The sequence below is a fragment of the Hyperolius riggenbachi genome, chromosome 7, assembly GCF_040937935.1.
Source record: "Hyperolius riggenbachi isolate aHypRig1 chromosome 7, aHypRig1.pri, whole genome shotgun sequence".
NCBI lineage: Eukaryota > Metazoa > Chordata > Amphibia > Anura > Hyperoliidae > Hyperolius > Hyperolius riggenbachi.
The window spans coordinates 255440783-255464965 of NC_090652.1; the positions used below are offsets into that span (position 1 = coordinate 255440783).

General features: G+C 46.7%; 1 protein-coding gene across 10 annotated transcripts in view; it reads right to left on the reverse strand.

The window, feature by feature from the left end:
* The window catches only part of MYO3B (myosin IIIB), a 394939-nt gene that overhangs the window by 289023 nt on the left and 81733 nt on the right, over positions 1–24183 (reverse strand). For 7 of the 10 annotated variants that reach the window (XM_068245545.1, XM_068245547.1, XM_068245546.1 and 4 more), the window contains one exon: positions 18460–18536. In XM_068245545.1, coding sequence (XP_068101646.1) covers positions 18460–18536 — 77 coding nt within the window. Of the gene's footprint in view, positions 1–14675; positions 14721–18459; positions 18537–19206; positions 19289–24183 lie in introns of those variants that run through there. The other 3 variants (XM_068245552.1, XM_068245553.1, XM_068245551.1) reach the window with 3 other exon arrangements.

Genomic DNA, 24183 nt, shown 5'->3' on the forward strand with positions numbered 1-24183 from the left:
CAGTATTGCGTCGCCAGCTACAGGCTGATTAATCAGGAAGCAGCCGCTCGCGCGAGCGGCTGCTTCCTGTCAATTCACGGCGGGGGGCTCCGTGAATAGCCTGCGGGCCGCCGATGGCGGCTCGCAGGCTAAATGTAAACACAAGCGGAAATAATGCGCTTTGTTTACATTGTACGGCGCTGCTGCGCAGCAGCGCCGTAAGGCAGATCGGCGATCCCCGGCCAATCAGCGGCCGGGGATCGCCGCCATGTGACAGGGGACGTCCTGTCACTGGCTGCACAGGACGGATAGCGTCCTGTGCAGCCCTGATCTCCGGGGGGGAGCAGGTAGGAGAGGGAGGGGGGAATTTCGCCGCGGAGGGGGGCTTTGAGGTGCCCCCCCCCCCCCCGCCAGCCACATGCAGGCAGGAGAGATCGGACCCCCCCCCAGCACATCATCCCCCTAGTGGGGAAAAAAGGGGGGCGATCTGGTCGCTCTGCCTGCTACATGATCTGTGCTGGGGGCTGCAGAGCCCACCCAGCACAGATCACTCAACACAGCGCTGGTCCTTAAGGGGGGGTAAAGGGTGGGTCCTCAAGTGGTTAAGCTTGAATGCATTTGCCACATGCTTGCTTCAGGTGTGTGATTCAGACACTACTAATCTAGTAAATATCAGCAGGCCTGTCAGGCAACTGGTATTTTTTAAAAGGGAATAAATATGGCAGCCTCCATATTCCTTTCACTTTAGTTGTTCCCTGGCTGTAACCCAAGTCAGGCTCAGGTGGAAAAAAATAAACCAGGGGCCATATGCAATTCACTTTTTCTCCTAGGAGAAAATTTTTCATTGTGTAATTTATAACTTTTTAGCATTTTGCAATGTAAAAAGTACCAAAAAGTAGGTGAAAAAGTACTATCAAAATTATTTTGAGGATTTTTTAGTTTAATGGTGGTTTATTTAAAGGGCATTTTATTTACAAGTTTGAAAATTTCGCCTAGGAGAAAACTCAGGTGAAAAAAGGAATTGCATATGGGCCCAGGAGCGGTAAGTCCGAGCCTGACTCGAGGCAGCCGCCAGTAGGTATGTGCAGAGCATTGCGCGCAGTGGGTGTCTCAAATCACCTACCCCGGGATCCAGAAGCTGGCAGCCTTTGGCTCGGTTCACATCAGCTTTTAGCTGCGGATCCGGCTGTATGGTTCCCGCTTCTGTTCCGCTGAATGGACAAACAAATGCAGCAAGATCCTGACCATTTTGCTCAGAGTAAGGGAAGGTTTTGCAGCAAAATAAGAATCAATGAAAACGGACGTTTTACAGCACACTGGCTGTAAAACGGACCGTTTCCTGGATCCAGATGGCCCGATCCGTACGGCTCAATCCGGAAAAAAACGCAGATGTGAACCGGGCCTTACTTTTTCTGGTCCTTGGAGGCTCTGGATTTCCTCTGGTGAGATTGCCGTTTGTCATCATTAGGGTTACAGCGCCACCCGGAATACGGAGGAAGAATTGCAGCGCTGGATCCCAGGGAGGTAAGTGCTGGGCTGCCACAGATCTCTCTGATTTTTTTCCCTGTCTTTAGGATCTAAAAGAGCAAAAAAATTGCACTGCTTTTAGACCTTAAAATCCAGAAATAATTATACCACCAGGGAGGTTAAAGTCATAGCCGGGTATGTTCCCTTGCTTACTGCAAGCTGGACTACAGACTGATCTATCAGCTCCCAGCACTGCACCCCTTTTCATTCCCCTTTTCTAGGACACAGTAACATGTCAGAGATTAAATTGCAGATAGAAAGCGCTGGGTGGACATAGAGGACACTCCAGACGATGGAATGGAATTGCTGTTCTGAAGCCTCCATTCATGAATGCAATGCTGTGGAGACACAAGCGTAATCATTTCCCTTCCCGCAGACATTGTTATGTGTGACACACACCTGATTTACATTTTAATGATCTCCGTGATGGAATGAATATTTGCAAAGCTAGAAAAATAAGAAGCAGGGAACCACTGGAGACAGCATTATTTACTCAATGTACAAATGGGGATACTGGATGAAAACAGTTACCACTGCACAGAGCTATGAAGATGGATGATGTATAATCAGCCTATAATGCATGGGATTTGTGGGAAATATAGATGTATCACTGAATGTAATACTGGATCAGATGTCTGAACTGCTATTTCTAAGCTTAGGGAGAATCAGTCTCTATGCTTTCCCCACTTGCAGGTTACACCAGGACATGCTTCTGTGCTTGCATGCCGTGCTGCCACATTGGGGCCCAAATGCACAACGGGCCTTAGGTCAACTGCCTATTGTTTCTGCTCCTTCCAAGTTCAGCAAGCACCTTTTCCATGTACAGCAACCTCCCACCTCCAAGTGAATTCTCCATGTGCAGCAACCCCTTGCGTATATGCAAAAAGGATGCCAGGAAAATTTAGGCAACGGAAATAGTATTCTAAATATATGAACAGACTGCGCTTGTCAAATGGAAAAATAAAACTTTAATATGGTTGTCAATTGCACAACCCCAATTGACAACCATATTAAAGTTTTATTTTTCCATTTGACAAGCGCAGTCTGTTCATATATTTAGTTCACTATATCAGGAAGTGGGATCCCCTCACAGATATTGCTGCTGTCTACATTGGGCGCAACACCTTATCTTGGAAATAGTATTCTGCTACTGTAGAGAGGGAATTCCAATAGTAAAAAATCTATACATGTTATCAATATACTACTATTGCTAAACCTAACCCTAGTCTCACACAGAGCCCTCCCTCCACTATGCCTAACCCTAACCAATCTTCCCCACCAATTAATAACCCTATCCTACCCCCCCCCCCCCCCCCCCCATGATGCCTGCCGCCTAAGCAATCCCCTCTTCCACCGATGCCTAACTCTAACCAATCCCCCCACCGATGCCTAACCCTAACCAATCCTCCCACCGATGCCTAACCCTTACTAACTGACCCCCCCCCCCCCCCAACGATGCCTAACCGATCCCCCCTCTGATGCCTAAAACTAACCTACATCAAAACAAAAAGGCATCTCAAACATCCTTCTAAACATCCGCCAAACTACCTGTGGCCTGGACCATGGCCCAAAACAGATCATGTTGATATGCACTGATCTGTCAAGACCAGCATTTCACAAAATACTAAATTGTTCCTTGCAAGCAGGGAAGTGTCCTACTTGCCTGAAAGAAGCAATCATCAGTAGTAATCAAGAAACCATCCTTAGATCCGGATATTTTGAGTAACTACAGACCTGTCTCCAACCTCCCCTTTTCAGGGAAAAGTTATTGAAAAGGCTCCAACTTGAAGCCAGGTTCTCAGGGACAACATCTTTTTTTAAAAAATACATTTTTATTGTATTTTTCAACAAATAAAAACAAAATTAACACGAAACAATATTGTCCTTCATACTTTCAAGTACACATTCTGATACATCTTATAATTGTATCTCATATAACAAGTAGAGGCAATACATACAATGAGCTGGTATGTGAAATAGTACAGAGCACATCTGATTATAAGTCCAATATGGCACAGCAGCATTGTTTAACATATATATCATTTCTGAACAATGGTTTATAAGTGTAAATCTTGCACCATCACTGTATTGTCCAAGTGCAGAATAATGGTGTCCGAGGCCTCAACCCGGGGATTCCAGACTTTATTAAATTTATTAAATTGCGACCTGGCCTGGTAAGTTAATTTGTATTTAGAGTTGGGCCGAACGGTTCGCCTGCGAACGGTTCCATGCGAACTTCAGTGGTTCGCGTTCGCGTCCCGCAGGCGAACCTTTGCGGAAGTTCGGTTCGCCCCATAATGCACATGGAGGGTCAACTTTGACCCTCTACATCACAGTCAGCAGGCCCAGTGTAGCCAATTAGGCTACACTAGCCCCTGGAGCCCCACCCCCCCTTATATAAGGCAGGCAGCGGCGGCCATTACGGTCACTCGTGTGCTGCCTGCGTTAGTGAGAGTAGGGCGAGCTGCTGCAGACTGTCTCTCAGGGAAAGATTAGTTAGGCTTAACTTGTTCCTGTCTGGCTGCATACCTGTTCTGTGAACCCACCACTGCATACCTGTGCTGTGAACCCACCACTGCATACCTGTGCTGTGAACCCACCACTGCATACCTGTGCTGTGAACCCACCACTGCATACCTGTTCAGTGAACCCACCACTGCATACCTGTGCTGTGAACCCACCACTGCATACCTGTTCAGTGAACCTGCCACTGCATACCTGTTCTGTTCAGTGGACCCGCCACTGCATACCTGTTCATTGAACCCACCACTGCATACCTGTGCTGTGAACCCACCACTGCATACCTGTTCTGTGAACCCACCACTGCATACCTGTTCAGTGAAGCCGCCACTGCATACCTGTTCTGTTCAGTGGACCCGCCACTGTATACCTGTTCAGTGAACCTGCCACTGCATACCTGTTCTGTTCAGTGGACCCGCCACTGTATACCTGTTCATTGAACCCACCACTGCATACCTGTGCTGTGAACCCGCCACTGTATACCTGTTCTGTGAACCCGCCACTGTATACCTGTTCTGTTTAGTGAACCCGCCACTGTATACCTGTTCTGTTTAGTGAACCCGCCACTGTATACCTGTTCTGTTTCGTGAACCCGCCACTGCATACCTGTTCTGTTCAGTGGACCCGCCACTGTATACCTGTTCAGTGAACCCGCCACTGCATACCTGTTCTGTTCAGTGGACCCGCCACTGTATACCTGTTCAGTGAACCCGCCACTGCATACCTGTTCTGTTCAGTGGACCCGCCACTGTATACCTGTTCATTGAACCCACCACTGCATACCTGTGCTGTGAACCCACCACTGCATACCTGTTCTGTGAACCCGCCACTGTATACCTGTTCTGTTTAGTGAACCCGCCACTGTATACCTGTTCTGTTTAGTGAACCCGCCACTGTATACCTGTTCAGTGAACCCGCCACTGCATACCTGTTGTGTTCAGTGAACCCGCCACTGCATACCTGTTGTGTTCAGTGAACCTGCCACTGCATACCTGTTCTGTGAACCCGCCACTGTATACCTGTTCTGTTTAGTGAACCCGCCACTGTATACCTGTTCTGTTTAGTGAACCCGCCACTGCATACCTGTTCTGTTCAGTGGTCCCGCCACTGTATACCTGTTCAGTGAACCCGCCACTGCATACCTGTTGTGTTCAGTGAACCTGCCACTGCATACCTGTTCTGTGAACCCGCCACTGTATACCTGTCCTGTTCAGTGGACCCGCCACTGCATACCTGTTCATTTAACCCACCACTGCATACCTGTGCTGTGAACCCACCACTGCATACCTGTTCTGTGAACCCGCCACTGTATACCTGTTCTGTTTAGTGAACCCGCCACTGTATACCTGTTCTGTTTAGTGAACCCGCCACTGTATACCTGTTCAGTGAACCCGCCACTGCATACCTGTTGTGTTCAGTGAACCCGCTACTGCATACCTGTTGTGTTCAGTGAACCCGCCACTGTATACCTGTTCTGTTTAGTGAACCCGCCACTGTATACCTGTTCTGTTTAGTGAACCCGCCACTGCATACCTGTTCTGTTCAGTGGACCCGCCACTGTATACCTGTTCAGTGAACCCGCCACTGCATACCTGTTGTGTTCAGTGAACCTGCCACTGCATACCTGTTCTGTGAACCCGCCACTGTATACCTGTTCTGTTTAGTGAACCCGCCACTGTATACCTGTTCTGTTTAGTGAACCCGCCACTGCATACCTGTTCTGTTCAGTGAACCCGCCACTGTATACCTGTTCAGTGAACCCGCCACTGCATACCTGTTCTGTTCAGTGAACCTGCCACTGCATACCTGTTGTGTTCAGTGAACCTGCCACTGCATACCTGTTCTGTGAACCCGCCACTGTATACCTGTTCTGTTCAGTGAACCCACCGCATCAGTGCGCGTACCTGTGCAGTTAAGTGAACCCACCTACCTACGTGAGTGCACGCAGTGTGATATACCACTCCGTGCATACCCGATATGGACAGAACAGGTAGAGGAAGAGGTAGTGCCAGAGCCAGAGGAAGGCCACCCGGCAGATCTGCGCGAGGTCGTGTAAATGTAATTTCGTGTGGACCTGGCCCACAGTACAGTGCTCGGAAGAAGGCACGTCCCATCACCTCCCAAGATTGTCAGGACGTGGTTGAGTATTTAGCGACACAGAACACCTCATCTTGCTCAGCCACCAGCGCTACTACTAGCACCACTTCCGCTGCATTTGACACTTCGCAAGAATTATTTAGTGTTGAAATCACTGATGCACAACCATTGTTGTTACAGCCAGATGAATTTTCACCAGCTCATATATTTGAGTTACCCGGCAACACTATGGATGTAACGTGTAAGGAGGATGAAGGACCTACTGATGGTGCATGTTTGGATTTGTCTGAGGCAAGCGAAGCTGGGCAGGATGATTACAATGATGACGATGATAGGGATCCTCTGTATGTTCCCAATAGAGGAGATGAAGAGGGGGACAGTTCAGAGGTGGAGTCAGAGAGTAGTAGGAGGAGAGAAGTTGCTGAAAGAAGCTGGGGCAGCTCTTCGTCAGAAACAGCTGGTGGCAGAGTCCGGCACCATGTATCGCCACCTATGTACAGCCAGCCAACTTGCCCTTCAGCATCAGCTGCTGAGGTGACGGTCCCCATAGTGCCCACATCCCAGGGTGGCTCAGCAGTGTGGAAATTTTTTAATGTGTGTGCCTCAGATGGGACCAAAGCCATCTGTTCGCTCTGCCAACAAAAATTGAGCCGTGGAAAGGCCAACACTCACGTAGGGACAAGTGCCTTACGAAGGCACCTGGAGAAAAGGCACAAACAGCAATGGGATGGCCACCTGAGCAAAAGCAGCAGCAGCACACAAAAGCAAAGCCACCCTCCTTCTCCTCTTCCTCCTCCATCAGGTGCATTATCTGCTTCTGCCGCTTTCTCCCTTCCACCTTCACAGGCACCCTCCTCCACTCCGCCTCTGCCCTTGAGCGGTTCCTGCTCCTCTGCCCACAGCAGCAGTCAGGTGTCCGTGAAGGAAATGTTTGAGCGGAAGAAGCCAATTTCGGCCAGTCACCACCCTTGCCCGGCGTCTGACAGCTGGCGTGGCGGAACTGTTAGCTCGGCAGCTGTTACCATACCGGCTGGTGGACTCTGAGGCCTTCCGTAAATTTGTGGCCATCGGAACACCGCAGTGGAAGATGCCAGGCCGCACTTATTTTTCGAGAAAGGCCATACCCCAACTGCACCGTGAAGTTGAGAGGCAAGTGGTGTCATCTCTTGCGAAGAGCGTTGGGTCAAGGGTACACCTGACCACGGATGCCTGGTCTGCCAAGCACGGGCAGGGCCGCTACATTACCTACACAGCCCATTGGGTGAACCTGGTGGTGAACGATGGCAAGCAGGGCGCAGCGGACCAAATTGTGACACCTCCACGGCTTGCAGGCAGGCCTCCTTTCACCTCCTCTCCTCCTGCTACATGCTCTTCGCTGTCCTCCTCCTTCTTGGCTGAGTGGCAGTTCTCCTCTCCAGCTACACAGCCCCAGCTCCGCAGGGCCTATGCTGCATGCCAGGTAAGACGGTGTCACGCCATCTTAGACATGTCTTGTCTCAAAGCGGAGAGTCACACTGGAGCAGCTCTCCTGGCTGCTCTTAAGAAACAGGTGGATGAGTGGCTGACCCCGCACCACCTGGAGATAGGCAACGTGGTGTGCGACAACGGCAGCAATCTGCTTGCCGCTTTGCATATGGGGAAGCTGACACACATACCCTGCATGGCACATGTCATGAATCTAGTGGTTCAAAGATTTGTGGCAAAGTACCCTGGCTTAGCGAATGTCCTGAAGCAGGCCAGGAAGTTCTGTGGGCATTTGAGGCGGTCTTACACAGCCATGGCACGCTTTGCGGAAATTCAGCGCAAAAACAACATGCCGGTGAGACGCCTCATTTGCGATAGCCCGACTCGCTGGAACTCGACCCTGCTCATGTTCTCCCGCCTGCTAGAACAGAAGAAAGCCGTGACCCACTACCTCTACAACTACAGTAGAATGAAACAGTCTGGGAAGATGGGGATGTTCTGGCCCGACAACTGGACACTGATGGAAAATGCATGCAGGCTCATGCGGCCGTTTGAGGAGGTGACCAACCTGGTGAGCCGCAGTGAGGGCACCATCAGCGACTTAATTCCCTACGCTTACTTCTTGGAGCGTGCTGTGCGTAGAGTGGCGGATGAAGCTGTGAATGAGCGTGACCAGGAACCGTTACGGCAGGAACAGGCATGGGACCAATTTTCATCAGACCCAGCTGTCTCCTCAACACCTGCGGCAGCACAGAGGGAGGAGGAGGAGGAAGAAGAGAAGTCGTGTGCAGAAGACGAGTCAGACTCAGAGGATGATGAGCAAGGTGTTTCTTTGGGGGAGGAGGAGGAGGAGGGGACAGCGGCAGGAGAACAACCTCAGCAGGCATCGCAAGGGGCTTGTGCTGCTCAACCTTCCCGTGGTTTTGTTCGCGGCTGGGGGGAGGAGGTTGACTTACCTGACGTCACTGAGGAAGAGCAAGAGGAGATGGAGGGTACTGGATCCGACTTTGTGCAGATGTCGTCTTTTATGCTGTCCTGCCTGTTGAGGGACCCCCGTATAAAAAACCTCAAGGGGAATGAGCTGTACTGGGTGGCCACACTACTAGACCCTCGGTACAGGCACAAAGTGGCGGACCTGTTACCAACTCACCGGAAGGTGGAAAGGATGCAGCACATGCAGAACCAGCTGTCAACTATGCTTTACAATGCCTTTAAGGGTGATGTGACGGCACAACGCCAGCAAGGTACCACTGCCACTAATCCTCCTCCCGTGTCCACGCAGTCAAAGACAGGACGCTCCAGCGATCTCATGGTGATGTCAGACATGCGGACGTTCTTTAGTCCAACGCCTCGCCGTAGCCCTTCCGGATCCACCCTCCACCAACGCCTGGAACGGCAGGTAGCCGACTACCTGGCCTTAAGTGTGGATGTAGACACTGCTGTGAACAGCGATGAGGAACCCTTGAACTACTGGGTGCGCAGGCTTGACCTGTGGCCAGAGCTGTCCCAATTTGCCATCCAACGTCTCTCCTGCCCTGCCGCAAGCGTCCTGTCAGAAAGGACCTTCAGCGCAGCTGGAGGCACTGTCACAGAGAAGAGAAGTCGCCTAAGTCACAAAAGTGTTAAGTACCTCACCTTTATCAAAATGAATGAGGCATGGATCCCGGAGGGCTGCTGCCCGCCCCAAGACTAAGTCAGTCCCCGCACACACAGCATCTCTGCCTGCACGCCGTGTGACTGGCTGCCTGGCCTGCCCCAAGAAGACTAAGTCGCTCCCAGTCCCTCCACACAGCATGTCTGCCTGCAGGCCGCTTGACTACCTTCTCCGCCACCACCAACAGGGTCCGGGACTCCAGGCGGATTGCTGAATTTTTTAGGCCGCTGCTAGCAGCGGCCGCTGTAATAATTTTTCTGGTGCGTGTACATGACTGCCTAATTTTTCTGGCTGCACTGCGGGCAGCTGCAACAACAAAAGAAAAGGCATGTACATGCGCCCATTCCCCTTCGTGATCATTACCTTGCCGTGGTGAAGGGGCTTGCGTATCACAATGAAGCAATGACCGGCGCCTAGATGAGTGTCTCGGGGGGCACACCCACGATAATAAGGTCGTTGCCTCATTGTGGTCAGACCAAATTTGATCAGCTGGACAGTCACTGTTCTGTCATTCAGCTACATCAGCCAGGCGACCATATGGGCTGTAAAGCCACCAAAACCTGCACTCTCGCCATGGTGCGCACCAGTCCATCACGGCCGTCACTACACAAACAGCTGTTTGCGGTGCGTTACACGGTGAGTTTGGTGTGTCGGTGTGAAGCAGTACCTTAATTACACTACCTGATTGATGTATACACATACAAGATGTTTGAAAGCACTTTAGGCCTGTCATTGAGCATTCAATGTGATTTCTGCCCTTAAAACGCTGCTTTGTGTCAAATCCAGATTTTTCCCCGGGACTTTTGGCATGTATCCCACTCCGCCATGCCCCCCTCCAGGTGTTAGACCCCTTGAAACATCTTTTCCATCACTTTTGTGGCCAGCATAATTATTTTTTTTTTTTCAAAGTTCGCATCCCCATTGAAGTCTATTGCGGTTCGCGAACTTTAACGCGAACCGAACCTTCCGCGGAAGTTCGCGAACCAGGTTCGCGAACCTAAAATCGGAGGTTCGGCCCAACTCTATTTGTATACAGGAAGATTTTTAGGGACAACATCTTTGACCCTCTACAATCTGGCTTTAAGAAGCATTACATCTGTGAAACAGCCCTCATCCAGATTTGCAATGTTCTGTACTTCTCATGAGCAGAGGCTTTTGATCATGAAATACTGCTTAGCAGGCTGCAAGAGCACTGTGGCATTAATAGTTTAGTTTTCCAATGGTTCTCCTTCTTTGTGACTGGCAGAACACAAAGGGTAGCTTTGGGGTCTTTCCGGTCCAACCTTGTACCAATAAAATATGGTGTACCTCAGAGCTCGATACTACCCCCTTTGTTGTTCACCATAACATGCTGCCACTGGGGGAAATCACCCAAAAACATGGTCTGACATACGTCTGCTTTGCTGCTGACACCCTGCTATATATGTCATTCAAACATGAGATGACAGACTCCATTACAAATATAAACACATGCTTAGCTGAGCTTCAGGAGTGAATGTACAACACTTAAAATAAATGGTGACAATACCGAGGTTCTTTTCATCGGAGGTCAGCACCTAGCACGAAAGAAGCTCCAGACTCAGTCAGCACCATTGAGGGTAGGGAACTCAGACCATACTAGCTTCAACACTGTGCGCAGCTTGGGTTTACTGATTGATGGGGAATTAAAACTTTGGTAATCAAATTTCAGCTGTTGTGAAACATTCCCATTTTCACCTAAAGAATAATGCAAAAAATTAAGCACCTCATTCTTTCAGAGGATCTTCCAACCCTAGTTCATGCCTTTATCACTTCACTGGTGGGCTATTGCAATGCCCTCTATGCACACCACCTGCAGCTAGTACAGAATGCTGCTGCAAGGCTGTTAACAAGCCAACCACACCATTGCCACATAACACCATTCCTTTGCTTACTCCACTGACTACCCATAAAATGGAGAATCCTCTTCAAAATTTGCATGCTAACATTCAAATCTGTACACAACCTAGGCCCCAAATACCTGAAGGATTTGTTGCAACTGCGTCACACCTCCTACAACCTCAGATCATCAGGAACTAAAAACTTGACCACCCCCAGGAGTCTAATTAAAAACCTTTGTAGACAGAGCCTTCTGTCATGCTGCCCCTAACCTTTGGAATGCTTTGATACACCAAATCAAGACAGCTCCAACCCTAAAAGAGTTTCAATCAAAACTGAAGAGCCACCTGTTTAGTCTATAGGAGGATTTTTTTCTTTAGTGATTCTTGGAGGGGCCAAGAATTTCTAGGTGAGAAGTAGGGAGAGATCGGGAGCCCAATGGTGCAGTATTGTCAGGTATAGGGAGGATAAAATTACATAGATACAGTATATGCTCACAAAGGTGGGTTGCAGTTCCTGCAACCACCATCTAGGCCTGCAGGGAATTAACGGTCTCCGCTCGGTATTCCAGGTCCTACTGGATACTGGATGGTCGCTCTCCTGTAGTACGATAGACTTTCCAGAAAACTGCAAAGCTATTACCTCCAAAGGAGGTCTGACTGGTAATAGGTAGGGTGCAAACTTTTTGATAATGCTGTGCACTGTGGACAAAGAAAAATCTAGATCTCTGGAGATGGACTTGTAACTTTGAGATGGTTGATATTTCTCCACAATTTTGGTACTTAAGTCCTGTCAGCTCTCTTCTCTTTCTGTTGTCCATGCTTAGTGTGGCACATACAGACACAGAATGTAAAGACCAAGTGAACGTCTCTCCTTTTTATCTGCTTTCAGGTGTGATTTTTAAATTGGCCACACCTGTGACTTGCCCCAGGTGAGTTTAAAGGGGCATTGCATGCTTGAAACAATCTTATTTATCCACAATTTTGAAAGGCTTCCAATAATGTTCTCCAGCCCATTTTAGGAGTTTTGTGTGACACAATGTCCAATTTGCTTTCTTCCTTCCATTTTTTTGGTTTTATTCCAATACACACAAAGGGAATAAACGTGTATAGCAAAACGTGTTACTGCAATACTTTTCTGTGAGAAATGCTTGATTTTCTGGAAAAAATTCTTGGGTGCCAACAATTTTGGCGACAACTGTATAAATGACAGAATACCCAAGTAGCTCAGGGAGACCCAAAACTACTACATACAAGCATATAAATAAAGCCCCTACTACCCATTTTCTGTCCCCACAATAACGATAATAAAAAAATAAAGCAATATATATATATATATATATATATATATATATATATATATATATATATATATATATATATATATATATATATATATATATATATATATATATATATAATAAAAGAAAAAATGGCGCAAATTGACAGAATACAGTACATGCCAGTAAATGTTTACATTAGGGACTTAGCTTTTTAGATATGTATGCCATGAGGGTATATTATAATTTATTTAATTTTTTTTTTTTGCTAAAAAAGTGATTGTAATAGAAAAAATACCAAAATGGAAAAAATACACCTTTATTTCCAAATAAAATATTGTCACCATACATTGTACTAAGGACATAATTTAAATGTTGTAATAACTGGTGCAAATGGGCAAATAAAATGTGTGGGTTTTATTTATGGTCACTTTTTTAAAAATTAAAAAAAACTACAGTATAATGTCTGAAAACTGAAAAATAATGAATTTTTATCAATTTCTTTCTCATAATTTTTTGTTAAAATGCATATAAAATGAAATAATTTTCAGCGAAAAAGTACCATACAATAGAAGCCCAATTGGTGGCAAAAAAAAATGTATGGATCCTTTTGGTGTGATAAGTAGTGATAAAGTTATTGGCAAATGAATGGGAGGAGTGCTGATATGTGAAAATTGCTCTGGTCCATAAGGGGAAAAATCCCTTAGTGGTGAAGCGGTTAAAGAGAGTTTAAAGCCCCAAAAAATACCTCTTTTTACTAGGCAGTCCTGTTCAGCAAGGAGGCCATAGCTGAAACGCCGCATTCCAGCCGCAGAACGATCATTAACCCCAACATCCCTGAGGCAAAATTCAAGGCTCCTTCTGGGTAGAGCCAGAGCTTTGTGCAGTAGCTCTGCCTCTGTCACGTCAATCTCCGCGGATCTCCGCCTCCTCCCGCCCCTCTCCGTCTTCTTTCACTGAGAGGGGCGAGGAGAGGCGGAGGATCCGCAGGGATTAAAGCGACTGGAGGTAGAGCTACAGCCCAAAACTCTGCCGCCCCCAGGCAGAAAAATCCACGGCCTGGAAAGTCAAGGAATTTTGCCCCGGGATTTGGGGGGTATTAATTGATCGGTCTGTCGCAGGGATGTGGCGTTTTACCTATGGCCTTATTGCTGAACAGGATTGCCTTGTAAAAAGAGGTATTTTTTTAGGCTTCAGACTCTCTTTAAAATGAGTGCAGAATCGATCTATGTTTATGTCAATGTTTTATTTCATTTTTATAACAGTGGAATTTCCCTTTAAACAAATAATAACTACCCTTTTTTATGGAACTGAGCTGGGAGTTAAGTCAGCAATGCTGCATTTCACTTACGTCACTCCTGCGTTGGCAGTAGCTGTTCTTCACGCTGCCACTGGGGATGGCGGTCAGAGGACCACATACAGGTGAACTTCTCTGCCAAACTTTTCTGCTGCAGTGCTCTGCGCTTCCAGGACCTACTTACTGCTAAACTTTAACATTTAAAGGCTGGCTGGCTGAGTGCACATACAATATGCCCAAATGATCTGCGCTAATTTTAGATAAATAGTGAGTAAAAGTAAACAGCCTTGAAGCTATTAACCTGAAGCTGACCCTGGGTCCCATGCTGCAATCAGCAGACTTGTGAATTAGGCCTGAGTGAAAGCAGAAAACTGCTGTAATGGGCTGCAATTATCCTCATCTAACACACAGGGTGAACTCTGCCTGATGTCAAGTGGAGCAGCAAGGAAGCAGGTGGACTAGACGATCACTGATAAAACAATGGCTCGCTGACCATCAGATTGTTCTCAGCAGTCTATCAACCACAGGGCTGGCCTTGAGTCTTCAGCCATTAGCACACGCTAAAAGGGACACTGGGGATGAGAGGCGCCCAAAATATATAAATATTTCAAAATGATAAAAAGAATAAAAGGTAAGGCAAGAACTGCTTACCCAATGATGAAGGTCTAGGCCTATATGTTGAAAATAAAATGTATTGCACAAAAAAAGACAATGTGTTTCGTGGGTTACAATACCACTTCCTCAGGTCAATAAAGTGTCTGAACAGCAAGAGTTTGGAGCTCTGGGCGCCTTTAGCTCCTAATCTTCTTTTGTGTTTTCCTTTTCCTCAAGGTTAATTGATCTACTCCCCACCCCAAAGGTAAGTCGCCTGTTTGGGGTTTTTTTCACCTATGAATCTGGCATATGTACAGGTGTCCCTTGATGTCACTTAGAAACCCAGCATGCTGGAACTGTGACACTTTTAAATGAGCATCAGATGAGCCCGTTCTTCTCACACTTACCCCGTCGTATAATGGTTGCTGCATGATGCGCTACCTCATTGCTCCTCCCCACTGAATGGTATGTGCTGCTTGGCTATACCGAAGCAACTAACAGTAAATTGCTCGTTCCCCATTTCCAGAAATTTGGCACCGAGTTAAAGAAAGAAAAAAAAAAAAGAACGCTTGAGACCATGTTTAATTACATGTATAAGCTAATATCAGGAGCAATAGAATGAGGTGTGTTTCTTAAATGAACAATGCTCTGCATTTGGACAGTTTACCATGTCCTTGCGTTGAAAGACATCCATGGCTACAATTACTAGGTAATGCCTAATGATGTTGATCCAGGGATTTTATCTGATTGCCATCTGGAGTCGGGAAGGAATTTTTCCCTTTAGGGGCTAATTGGACCATGCCTTGTAAGGGTTTTTTCGCCTTCCTCTGGATCAACAGGGATATGTGAGGGAGCAGGCTGGTGTTGTACTTTATACTGGTTGAACTCGATGGAAGTATGTCTTTTTTCAACCAAAATAACTATGTAACTATGTAAAAACACCTTACCACATACCTATAGAGCAGCACAGTATAACAACTAATTAGGATTCTACTACATTGCAGATATTTATCATGTTAACCATTTCTTTTAAAGCAAATCTGAAGGGAGAAAACTCACTTCAGTCTGATACTTACCTAAGTAGAGGAAATGCTCTGGATACCAAAGAGCCTTCCCATTCTTCAGTTCCTCCATAGCCGGCCATTGACCTAAGTGACCGGAGCGGTCGCTCAGGGCGCCAGCTTCCTAGGGGATGCCTATAGCTGGTTGCCTATACTGAGGGCACCTACACCTGATTTCCTATATTGGGGGCACCTATAGCTGGCTACCTTTATTGAGGGCACCAACACCTGGCTACCTATACTAGAGGCACCTATGCCTGGCTACCTATGGGGGGGGGGGGATGGAGACCTTCAACTGACTTCCTATACTGGGGACACCTATGCTTGGCAACCTATATTGAGGGCACCTACACTTGAGATCCTATACTTGGGGTACCTACCTATACTGACTTTGAGGGCACTTTTTTGGGGGGTGCAATGCGGCTATAATGCGTGGTATGAATTGTCAGTGCTGTGCTATCATTCTAAATGGGGGGGGGGGGGTAACTGTCCCACTGATTGTTTTTATTAATATTCCTGAAAGGTTCTAGCCTTCATTTTAAGTATATTCAGGCGGATGCACTCTTTCCATCCATTTGTGGTTATTAATAGTATTTACAGAGATCTGAGCATTTGTGTCACAACGTCAAAAAGGTTGGGAACCATTTTCCTAGGAGACATCTCAGGAGAAAAGGTGAATTGCATATGGGCCTGTGTGTGTGTGCATGCGTGCGTGTGTGTGTGTGTGTGTGTGTGTGTGTGTGTGTGTGTGTGTGTGTGTGTGTGTGTGTGTGTGTGTGTGTGTGTGTGTGTGTGTGTGTGTGTGTGTGTGTGTGTGTGCGCACGCGGGAAGAGGATGAAGGGGGGCACAAAAATCAGGTTTCGTTCAGGGCGCTGTGAAACCTAAGGCCGGCCCTGAGTTCGTCCCGCCATTCCCGGTTTAAGACAATCTTCTTACTAGGTCTTCAGTACTCTTCAGGCAGCCTTCAAAATGTCTTGTGTCCTTGGGAAGTTCTGAAGACGAGCACATGGGTACTGTACATGTACAAGTCTGGACTCAAGCAAGCACAGTACAGATGCGCTCATCTTCATAACTACTCAAATACTCAAATACTTACTGTAAATAAAAAATACTCAATGAAGTAAGTAGTTCTGAAGGCTGCCTGAGGGATACTGAAAAAGATATTTGACCTAGCAGGTCAAAATAACTTCAAACAGGGATGGTGGAAGAACAATGGGATGGAATGAGGAATGGGAAGGCTCTATACTATCCAGAGCCCTCCCTCTACTTAGGTAAGTATCAAATCTGAAGCGAGTTTCCTCACTTCAGGTTCCCTGTAGGTCTTTTAGGAGCATCAACAATGGTTTGTGCCCTTTAAATGTAGATTAGTTGCCGGAGAATGAACCTAGAAAGCTTGCAGGACTGTAGTGTGAATATCAGCTACTTGAATTAACTGTAGAGTCTATTGTCTCTTCAGAATGTGAGTAACCTGAGCTGGGAACCGGAGAGTTAAATGATACCATTCATTGGCCAACTGAATAGTCTACTAAGCCAATAAAAGGTATCATTTAACTCAATGCCTTTCTCTACCAATAACATACACAGTACAATATTCTGTAGTGACCTTCAGATTGTAAGCTTGCAAGGGTAGGGTTCACCCATCTATTGTTTCTTTCAATTCATTATGTATTTATACATGTACCACTTCTGGATTATGTGCCTGTTTTCATATCTTATTTTGTACAGTGTCAGTGGAGGTGTTAGAGCTATATTTTGTGCAATCTCATAGAAGATGATTGAGCTATAGTTAGTACAGTGCCTCGGGAGGTGATAAAACTATAGTTAGTACAGTGCCACGGGAGATGATGGAGCCATATTTTCAGGGCCGGTTTAAGCAACAATGGGGCCCCAGGGCAAAATAAACCTGGGGGGCCCCCCCAACATATACCCCGGAACAAAAATCGGCATTAGGGGACCTTTTTTGCAGCTGGTATAGTCAGGGTGTGAAGTCCCAATCAGTCGGAGCTCCACATTCTGGCTATCCCAGCCTGCATGGGGGACAAGGGGCTAAAAAGTTTCAGGAGGGGGGACCCCACATAATTAAAAAAAAAAAAAATTCCCACACTCTAAAAAATTGGGAAAATAGGAAAAAATACCAGGGATCTTCATACAGCCATAGTGCGGCTGTATAGCGATCCCTGGCCAAAGCACTGCGGCTGCGTATAGACCCCCTGGAAACCCCGTCAGGAAATTTATTGCGCTTTCATTTGATGCATGTAAAATTACACTACCTATAAGTATACTTTTTTCCTTCAAAACTTTAAAATCAATTTTCTCAAAAACTATAAGGTCTTTTTGAAAAATTGTTTTTTCCTCTTATTCCTTATGATCTCCTTAACATATCCTGCAAATGTAGGGTTTCTATCACTTAAGGTGGATTTGCTATTAACCATTAAAGTCGGCAGGTTTTTAAATGTGTACTTTTATTTCCTTTGAAAAACTTTAAAATCGATTTTCTCAAAAACTATAAGGCCGATTTGAAATTTTTTTTCCTCTTGTAGCCACTGGGGGCCCCTACAAGCTCTGGGGCCCTGGGGCAGCTGCCTCCTTTGCCTTAATGGTAGCGCCGGCCCTGCATATTTTGTACAGTGATACAACTATAGTTAGTACAGTGCCACGGGAGATGATGGAGCTATATTTAGTATAGTTGCATGGAAGATGATGGAGCTATATTTAGTATAGTTGCATGGAAGATGATGGAGCTATATTTAGTATAGTTGCATGGAAGATGATGGAGCTATATTTAGTACAGTGCCACAAGAGAAAATGGAACTATATTTAGTACAGTCCTATGGAAGATGTAGAAGCTATCATAATCCTTATTAATAATTATACTAGTTACACATGTTATGTATGTTCCTTACTTTTAATCAAATTACTCTGCCCCTCTTTGCTGCACAACTGTACTTCTTTCAGGTAATATATACAGATCTGTATTATATATTAAGATAAACAAATGTAATATTTAACAAAAACACAAGTGTTTACACTTTACATGCATGCTCTAAATCAGCTTTTCGCAACTTTTTTTGCTATGTATTCCCTTATAAATGCCTCCCCCAGAAATAAAAGAAACCTAACAAACCATACCTCTGGTGCCATCCAGAAAGGTGTACCTACAGATGTGTTTCTGCGGAGGCGGGCACTAGTGAGCTGTGCTGAGACCCCTGTAATACATGAAGGTCACACGTTACAGACAATCTAACCAATGGTTTGCTAAAGCAGCTTGCATCCACATCACGGGTTATCAAAATATGAGTCACCACTGATATCTAAGAAAGTGAAGTGCAGCACAGATCGTGTAAGAAAGGGCTGTTCTAAGCCAGCTTCTTAGTGTGCAGCAATGTAGAATGCAGGAGAAACAGATATTTTCAGCTTCATATCTAATGGCTCTCTTGGCTGATACACAGTGCAGCTACTGTTCATTAGAAAGCTGCTGCATGTTACATCTAGCAGCCAGCTACTATCTCCTCATATGTACATGTATGGGACAGCCCCCATGTTACTTGCTTGCAGCCACTTGCATATGCCCAGCAGAGCCCAACGCTGTCAACTGCCCATGTGATTATTCTATCATTATAACAGCAAATGTCACTTTGTCACATGTGCAGATGGAGAAGACACAACATCTCAACCAGGTTTCTCTTACCTGGAAGTCAAGAGCCGTTGTCATTGGCTCTTAACCTCCTGATCACTGTGAGCCACTCAAATCACAGAGATCTGGAAATGTAAAATGGAAAAAAAAGGCTCTGGTCCTTAAAGAGGAACTCCAGCCTAAACAAACATACTGCCATTAAATTACATTAGTTATGTTAATTAAAATAGATAATCTCTTACCCACACTGTTAAAAGAACAGGCAAATGTTTGATTTCATGACGGCAGCCATCTTTTTGGTTGAAAGGAGGTGACAGGGAGCATGAAACACAGTTCCAACTGTCCTGTGAACCTCTCCCAGTTGCTAGGCAATAACAACATAGGAAATCCCATCATGCTCTGCACAGCATCAGGGAAAAGCCCGGGCTTTTTTTTCTTTGATGGGGGGAGCTTAGCTAAAAATGCAGCTAAAATGCTGCTTTGGTAAGAAAAACAAACTGTTAAAGAAACACCAAGCCTTTTCAGTTCTGCTGAGTAGATTTTTAGTCCGGAGGTTCACTTTAAAGTGACCAGAGCAGTAGATCAAAAATTAGTAAAACTAAAGAAAGAGTCAGAATAGCTTCTATGCTTATACTACACATACTACGTATGATGTGTCATACATAATGGTGCAAAATAAATCCTGCAAGTGCATTGTATTATTGATCATGGCCTGATGTTCAGCTAGTTTAACACAATTAGGTTATAAGCACACTAACATGTTAAGCTGCATAAAATCCACAAAAAACAGTGATGCATATCAGCCACATTGCAAACACGCTTCTCATGAATATTTTCTATTTATAGGCCTCCAAATGCAGGGTAGATGCAATCTGATCCCTGGGAGAAACACAGGTCAGGAGGTATTTATGTCCACAAAGCCATTCACATCACAGCAGGACGCTGGCTTAGCAGGTGACAGGTGTTAGATGAGCGCAGCTCCTATAGGCTGTCAGAGGAGAGTTGTTCTGTTGTGAAATGACATTGCCAAGGTTACCGGGGACGTCTGTTGCTATCAGTGTGTCACTGAGCCCTGGCAGCGATCAGTCAATTTCACGTCTGTTCCACACGCTGCCAGTAATTCCTGCACATTACATATACTGGGAGCAGATACATTATTCCTGTAAACACATCTGTTGACGCAGTAGTGTAACTTAAAAGCCCAAAGAACCTTCGCACAAAAAATAGGTCTAAACAAGGGTCTACATCTCCACCGTTCCGTAGGAATCAAAAGAGGGACTCTTATACAGAAATGGATTAAGATGAAATGGAGCCCTAGGCAAGTTAGCAGTTTTTTTTCCCACCGCTGGTGGTCAGTGGTCACCTGGCTTTCTTTTAAAAAAGATTTGGTGGGGGCTAACACCCACCAGGCCCCTAGACAACTGCCTAGTATTGCCTTGTAGATGATCCAGCTCTGCTCTTGTAATGGATTTTCAGATACTTAAAAAATGTATTTCTACACTGCCACCTCTCTGGTCACTGTCATACTTACCGTCCTGGTTCTGTCCGGTGTTCCCGCGGGCGTGTTGTTACGCGCGCGCGGGTGCATTAAGTTTTATTGTTGCCTCTGGTGGTCTGGCGCACGGCATTGCGCGCGCAGCACGCAAGGTCACGCGCATGCGCAGAGCGCACAAAGGGTCACGCGCGTGCGCATCGCGGTGTGCGCGCATGCGCGCACCTCACGGTGCGCTGCGTGCATGCGTAGGCGTAATTATTGGCGCCAAAATCATCTATTTAAACAGCTGTGCCCTTGGAGTAGTGCTGTTAGTTCTTACAGCGTTGTGCCTTGTATCCTGAGTTTATTCTGATTGTTATTCCGGTATTGACCTTGGCTTGTTCCTGACTACTCCTGATCGCTGCCCGTCCTGACCTTTGGCTTGTTTCCTGATTACGTCTGATCGCAGCCTGCCCTGATCTTGGCTTGTCCTTGACCTTCCAGATCTCTGCCTGTCCTGACCCTCGGCCTGTCCACGACCCTGAGCATCTGTTACTGGCTCTCCTCAACGAGACGTCAACTGTTCTCCAACCCTCTGTGGGATCATTTCAAGCGCAACCTGGTGGGCACTAGGCAGCAAAGTAACCACTCTCTCCTCAAGGGATTGTGGTCCTGCTTCCCCCTCAAGGGGTCGTGGGTGAAGACCCGTGGTCACTTAGACTCTGCGCTTGGGTGGTCCGTATCGCAGTGGGGTGGTCAACAGCATCTGTACCTCACCGCCTAACAGTAACTAACAGCCACTATGGACGGCTCTGGAGAGCGCTCACCTTTTGATGCCCTCTGTGACCTGGTTCATCAATTAACCGTATCTGTTTAAGAGGTTCAAAGAGACTGTGCTGTGATTCGTGGTCAACTCAACACTGCACCCGCTCCTGTGGCAGCTCCAGTGGCGCCTGCTCCAGTTTTGGCTCCTGTACCTGCACCTTTGCCTGCCGCAGTACCAGTGGAGCCCGGCTCACCTGCTCCTGAGCCCAAGCTGCCTCTTCCTGAACGCTTCACCGGGGAGAGGAGCAAGTTTAGACTGTTTAGGAGTGCGTGTTATCTACACTTCTCCCTATTACCCAGGACCTACTCCAGTGAGAATGTACGTGTGGGTGCAATCATCTCCCTCCTGCAAGGAGAACCCCAAGCTTGGGCCCTCCGACTAGTTGAACAGAGTCACGACTGCCTACAAGACTCTGCTTCCTTCTTCCAAGCAAAGGCCGAGCTATATGACGACCCTAGTAAGAGCGCCTCGGCAGACGCAGCTACACGCGCTCTCCGCCAAGGTCGAAGGTCGGTGGAGGATTATGTTCTGGAGTTCCGCCGCTGGTCTGGAGATCTTGACTGGAATGACTCTGTGCTCAAGTCCCAGTTTCGCCTAGGTCTATCCGAAGCAATCAAGGATGAGCTTGCCCGCGTAGGAGTCCCCGACACCTTAAAAGATCTGATCCAGCTCTCCATTCAGATTTACAGACGGCTGAGGGAGAGACGTCAGGAGAGAGCTGGCATGACTCACGGTTCCTGGTTTCTTCCGGCTCCTATTGTTCCTACTGCCTCTGCCCCAGTTCCTAGCTCTCCCGTCATGGACGATCCTGAGCCCATGCAACTGGGCCTTGCTCGGTCTCCTTTAACTCCTGAAGAAAGACAACGCCGGAGAACCGCCAACCTCTGCCTCTACTGCGGAGCCTCTGGACATTTTCGACAGAATTGCCCAGTCCGTCCTCTGAGTAAGCCTGATTCTTTGTGTCCTGTTGAGAACCCTAGATCCGCTGCGTCCACCTCTTTTGTACCCTTGTCTCTCTCCTTACAGGGGTCCAGAGGAGAGAACCTAAGGATTGAGGCCATCGTTGACTCGGGAGCTTGTTCCTGCTTCCTTGACTTCCAGCTTGCTCATGATCTCCAGTTGCCTACCCGTAGAAAGAGAAGACCACTCTTCCTGCAACTTGCTGATGGGTCCTCCATTCATTCTGGACCTATTACTTTAGAGACTTTTCCTCTTTTGATCACTATTGAAGACAATCATCAAGAGTATCTTGTCTTTGACTTAATTCCTTCTCCACTGTATCCTGCAATCCTGGGAATGCCCTGGCTCAAGAGTCACAATCCGGAAATCAACTGGACTACTGGAAAGGTGGCTTTGAACTCTTCTTACTGCCACCGTTTCTGCCTCAGTAATTCTGGCCGCCTTCTTTGCACCAGCCTTGAAAAGGCCTCCATCATTCCAACCGTTTATCACGATTTCCTGGACGTTTTCGATAAAAAGAAGGCGGATACTCTTCCTCCACATCGTATATACAATTGCCCTATCGATCTTCAGCCTGGAGCCGCTATTCCTTATGGTCGAGTCTATCCTCTCTCAGAACCAGAAACTCAGACACTCAAGGACTACATTCAGGAAAATCTAGAAAAGGGCTTCATCAGACCTTCTAACTCTTCCGCAGGTGCAGGAATATTCTTTGTGGAGAAGAAGGATGGCTCCCTCAGGCCTTGTATTGACTTTAGAGCACTCAATCAAATCACCATTAAAGACCGCTATCCTCTACCCTTGATGTCCGATCTATTTCAGAGACTCCGTACCGCTAAAGTCTTCACTAAATTGGATCTACGGGGAGCTTACAACTTGATCAGGATCCGTGAAGGCGATGAATGGAAAACTGCATTCAGGTCTCGGTTTGGGCACTTTGAATATACAGTGATGCCTTTCGGCCTCTGCAACGCCCCAGCTACCTTCCAACGTTTCATCAATGATGTGCTCCGTGATTTTATTGATGACTTCCTAGTTGTTTATCTGGACGACATCCTGATCTTTTCTACCTCTCTGGAGGAACACCGGACTCATGTTAGGAAAGTCCTGTCCCGTTTACGCACCCACGAACTATACGCTAAGCCTGAAAAGTGCGAATTTGAATTAGACAATATCCAGTTCCTGGGTTTCCGTATCTCATCTGAAGGGATAGAAATGGATCCTAAGAAGGTGTCTACAATCCTAGACTGGCCAGTGCCTTCTGATCGGAAAGCGGTCCAACATTTCATCGGATTTGCTAACTTTTATCGAAGATTCATCAAGAACTTCTCTAAAATTGTAGCACCCATCACACAGCTGACCAAGACCAATTCCCCGTTTAAATGGACTCCTGAAGTCCAGTCTGCCTTTGAAAGACTCAAGGTTCAGTTCACTTCAGCTTCCGTTCTCAAACACGCCGACCCATCACAAGCCTTCGTGGTGGAAGTGGATGCTTCAGAGACTGCTGTAGGGGCCATTCTTTCCCAACGCTTTGGTCCCAAAGCCCTTCTACATCCAGTAGCTTTTTTTTTCCAGAAAGCTGAGTTCCGCTGAAAGAAACTACAACGTAGCAGACAGAGAACTTCTGGCCATAAAGGCAGCCCTTGAAGAGTGGCGCTACTTGTTGGAAGGGGCTATGCATCCAATTATTATTTTCACTGACCACAAGAATCTAGAGTATTTACGTTCTGCTCAAAGACTGAAGCCTCGTCAAGCTCGCTGGGCCCTGTTCTTTTTAAGATTTAATTTCCATCTCACCTTCCGTCCTGGGTCTAAGAATTGTAAGGCGGATGCATTATCCCGCATGTTTCACGAAGATTCCGTACCCCATGCGGAGCCTGATACCATCCTTTCGAAGAATCATTTTCTGCTGCTGCAATCTGATATGTTGATTCAAATTAAACAAGCCACCGCTGTAAT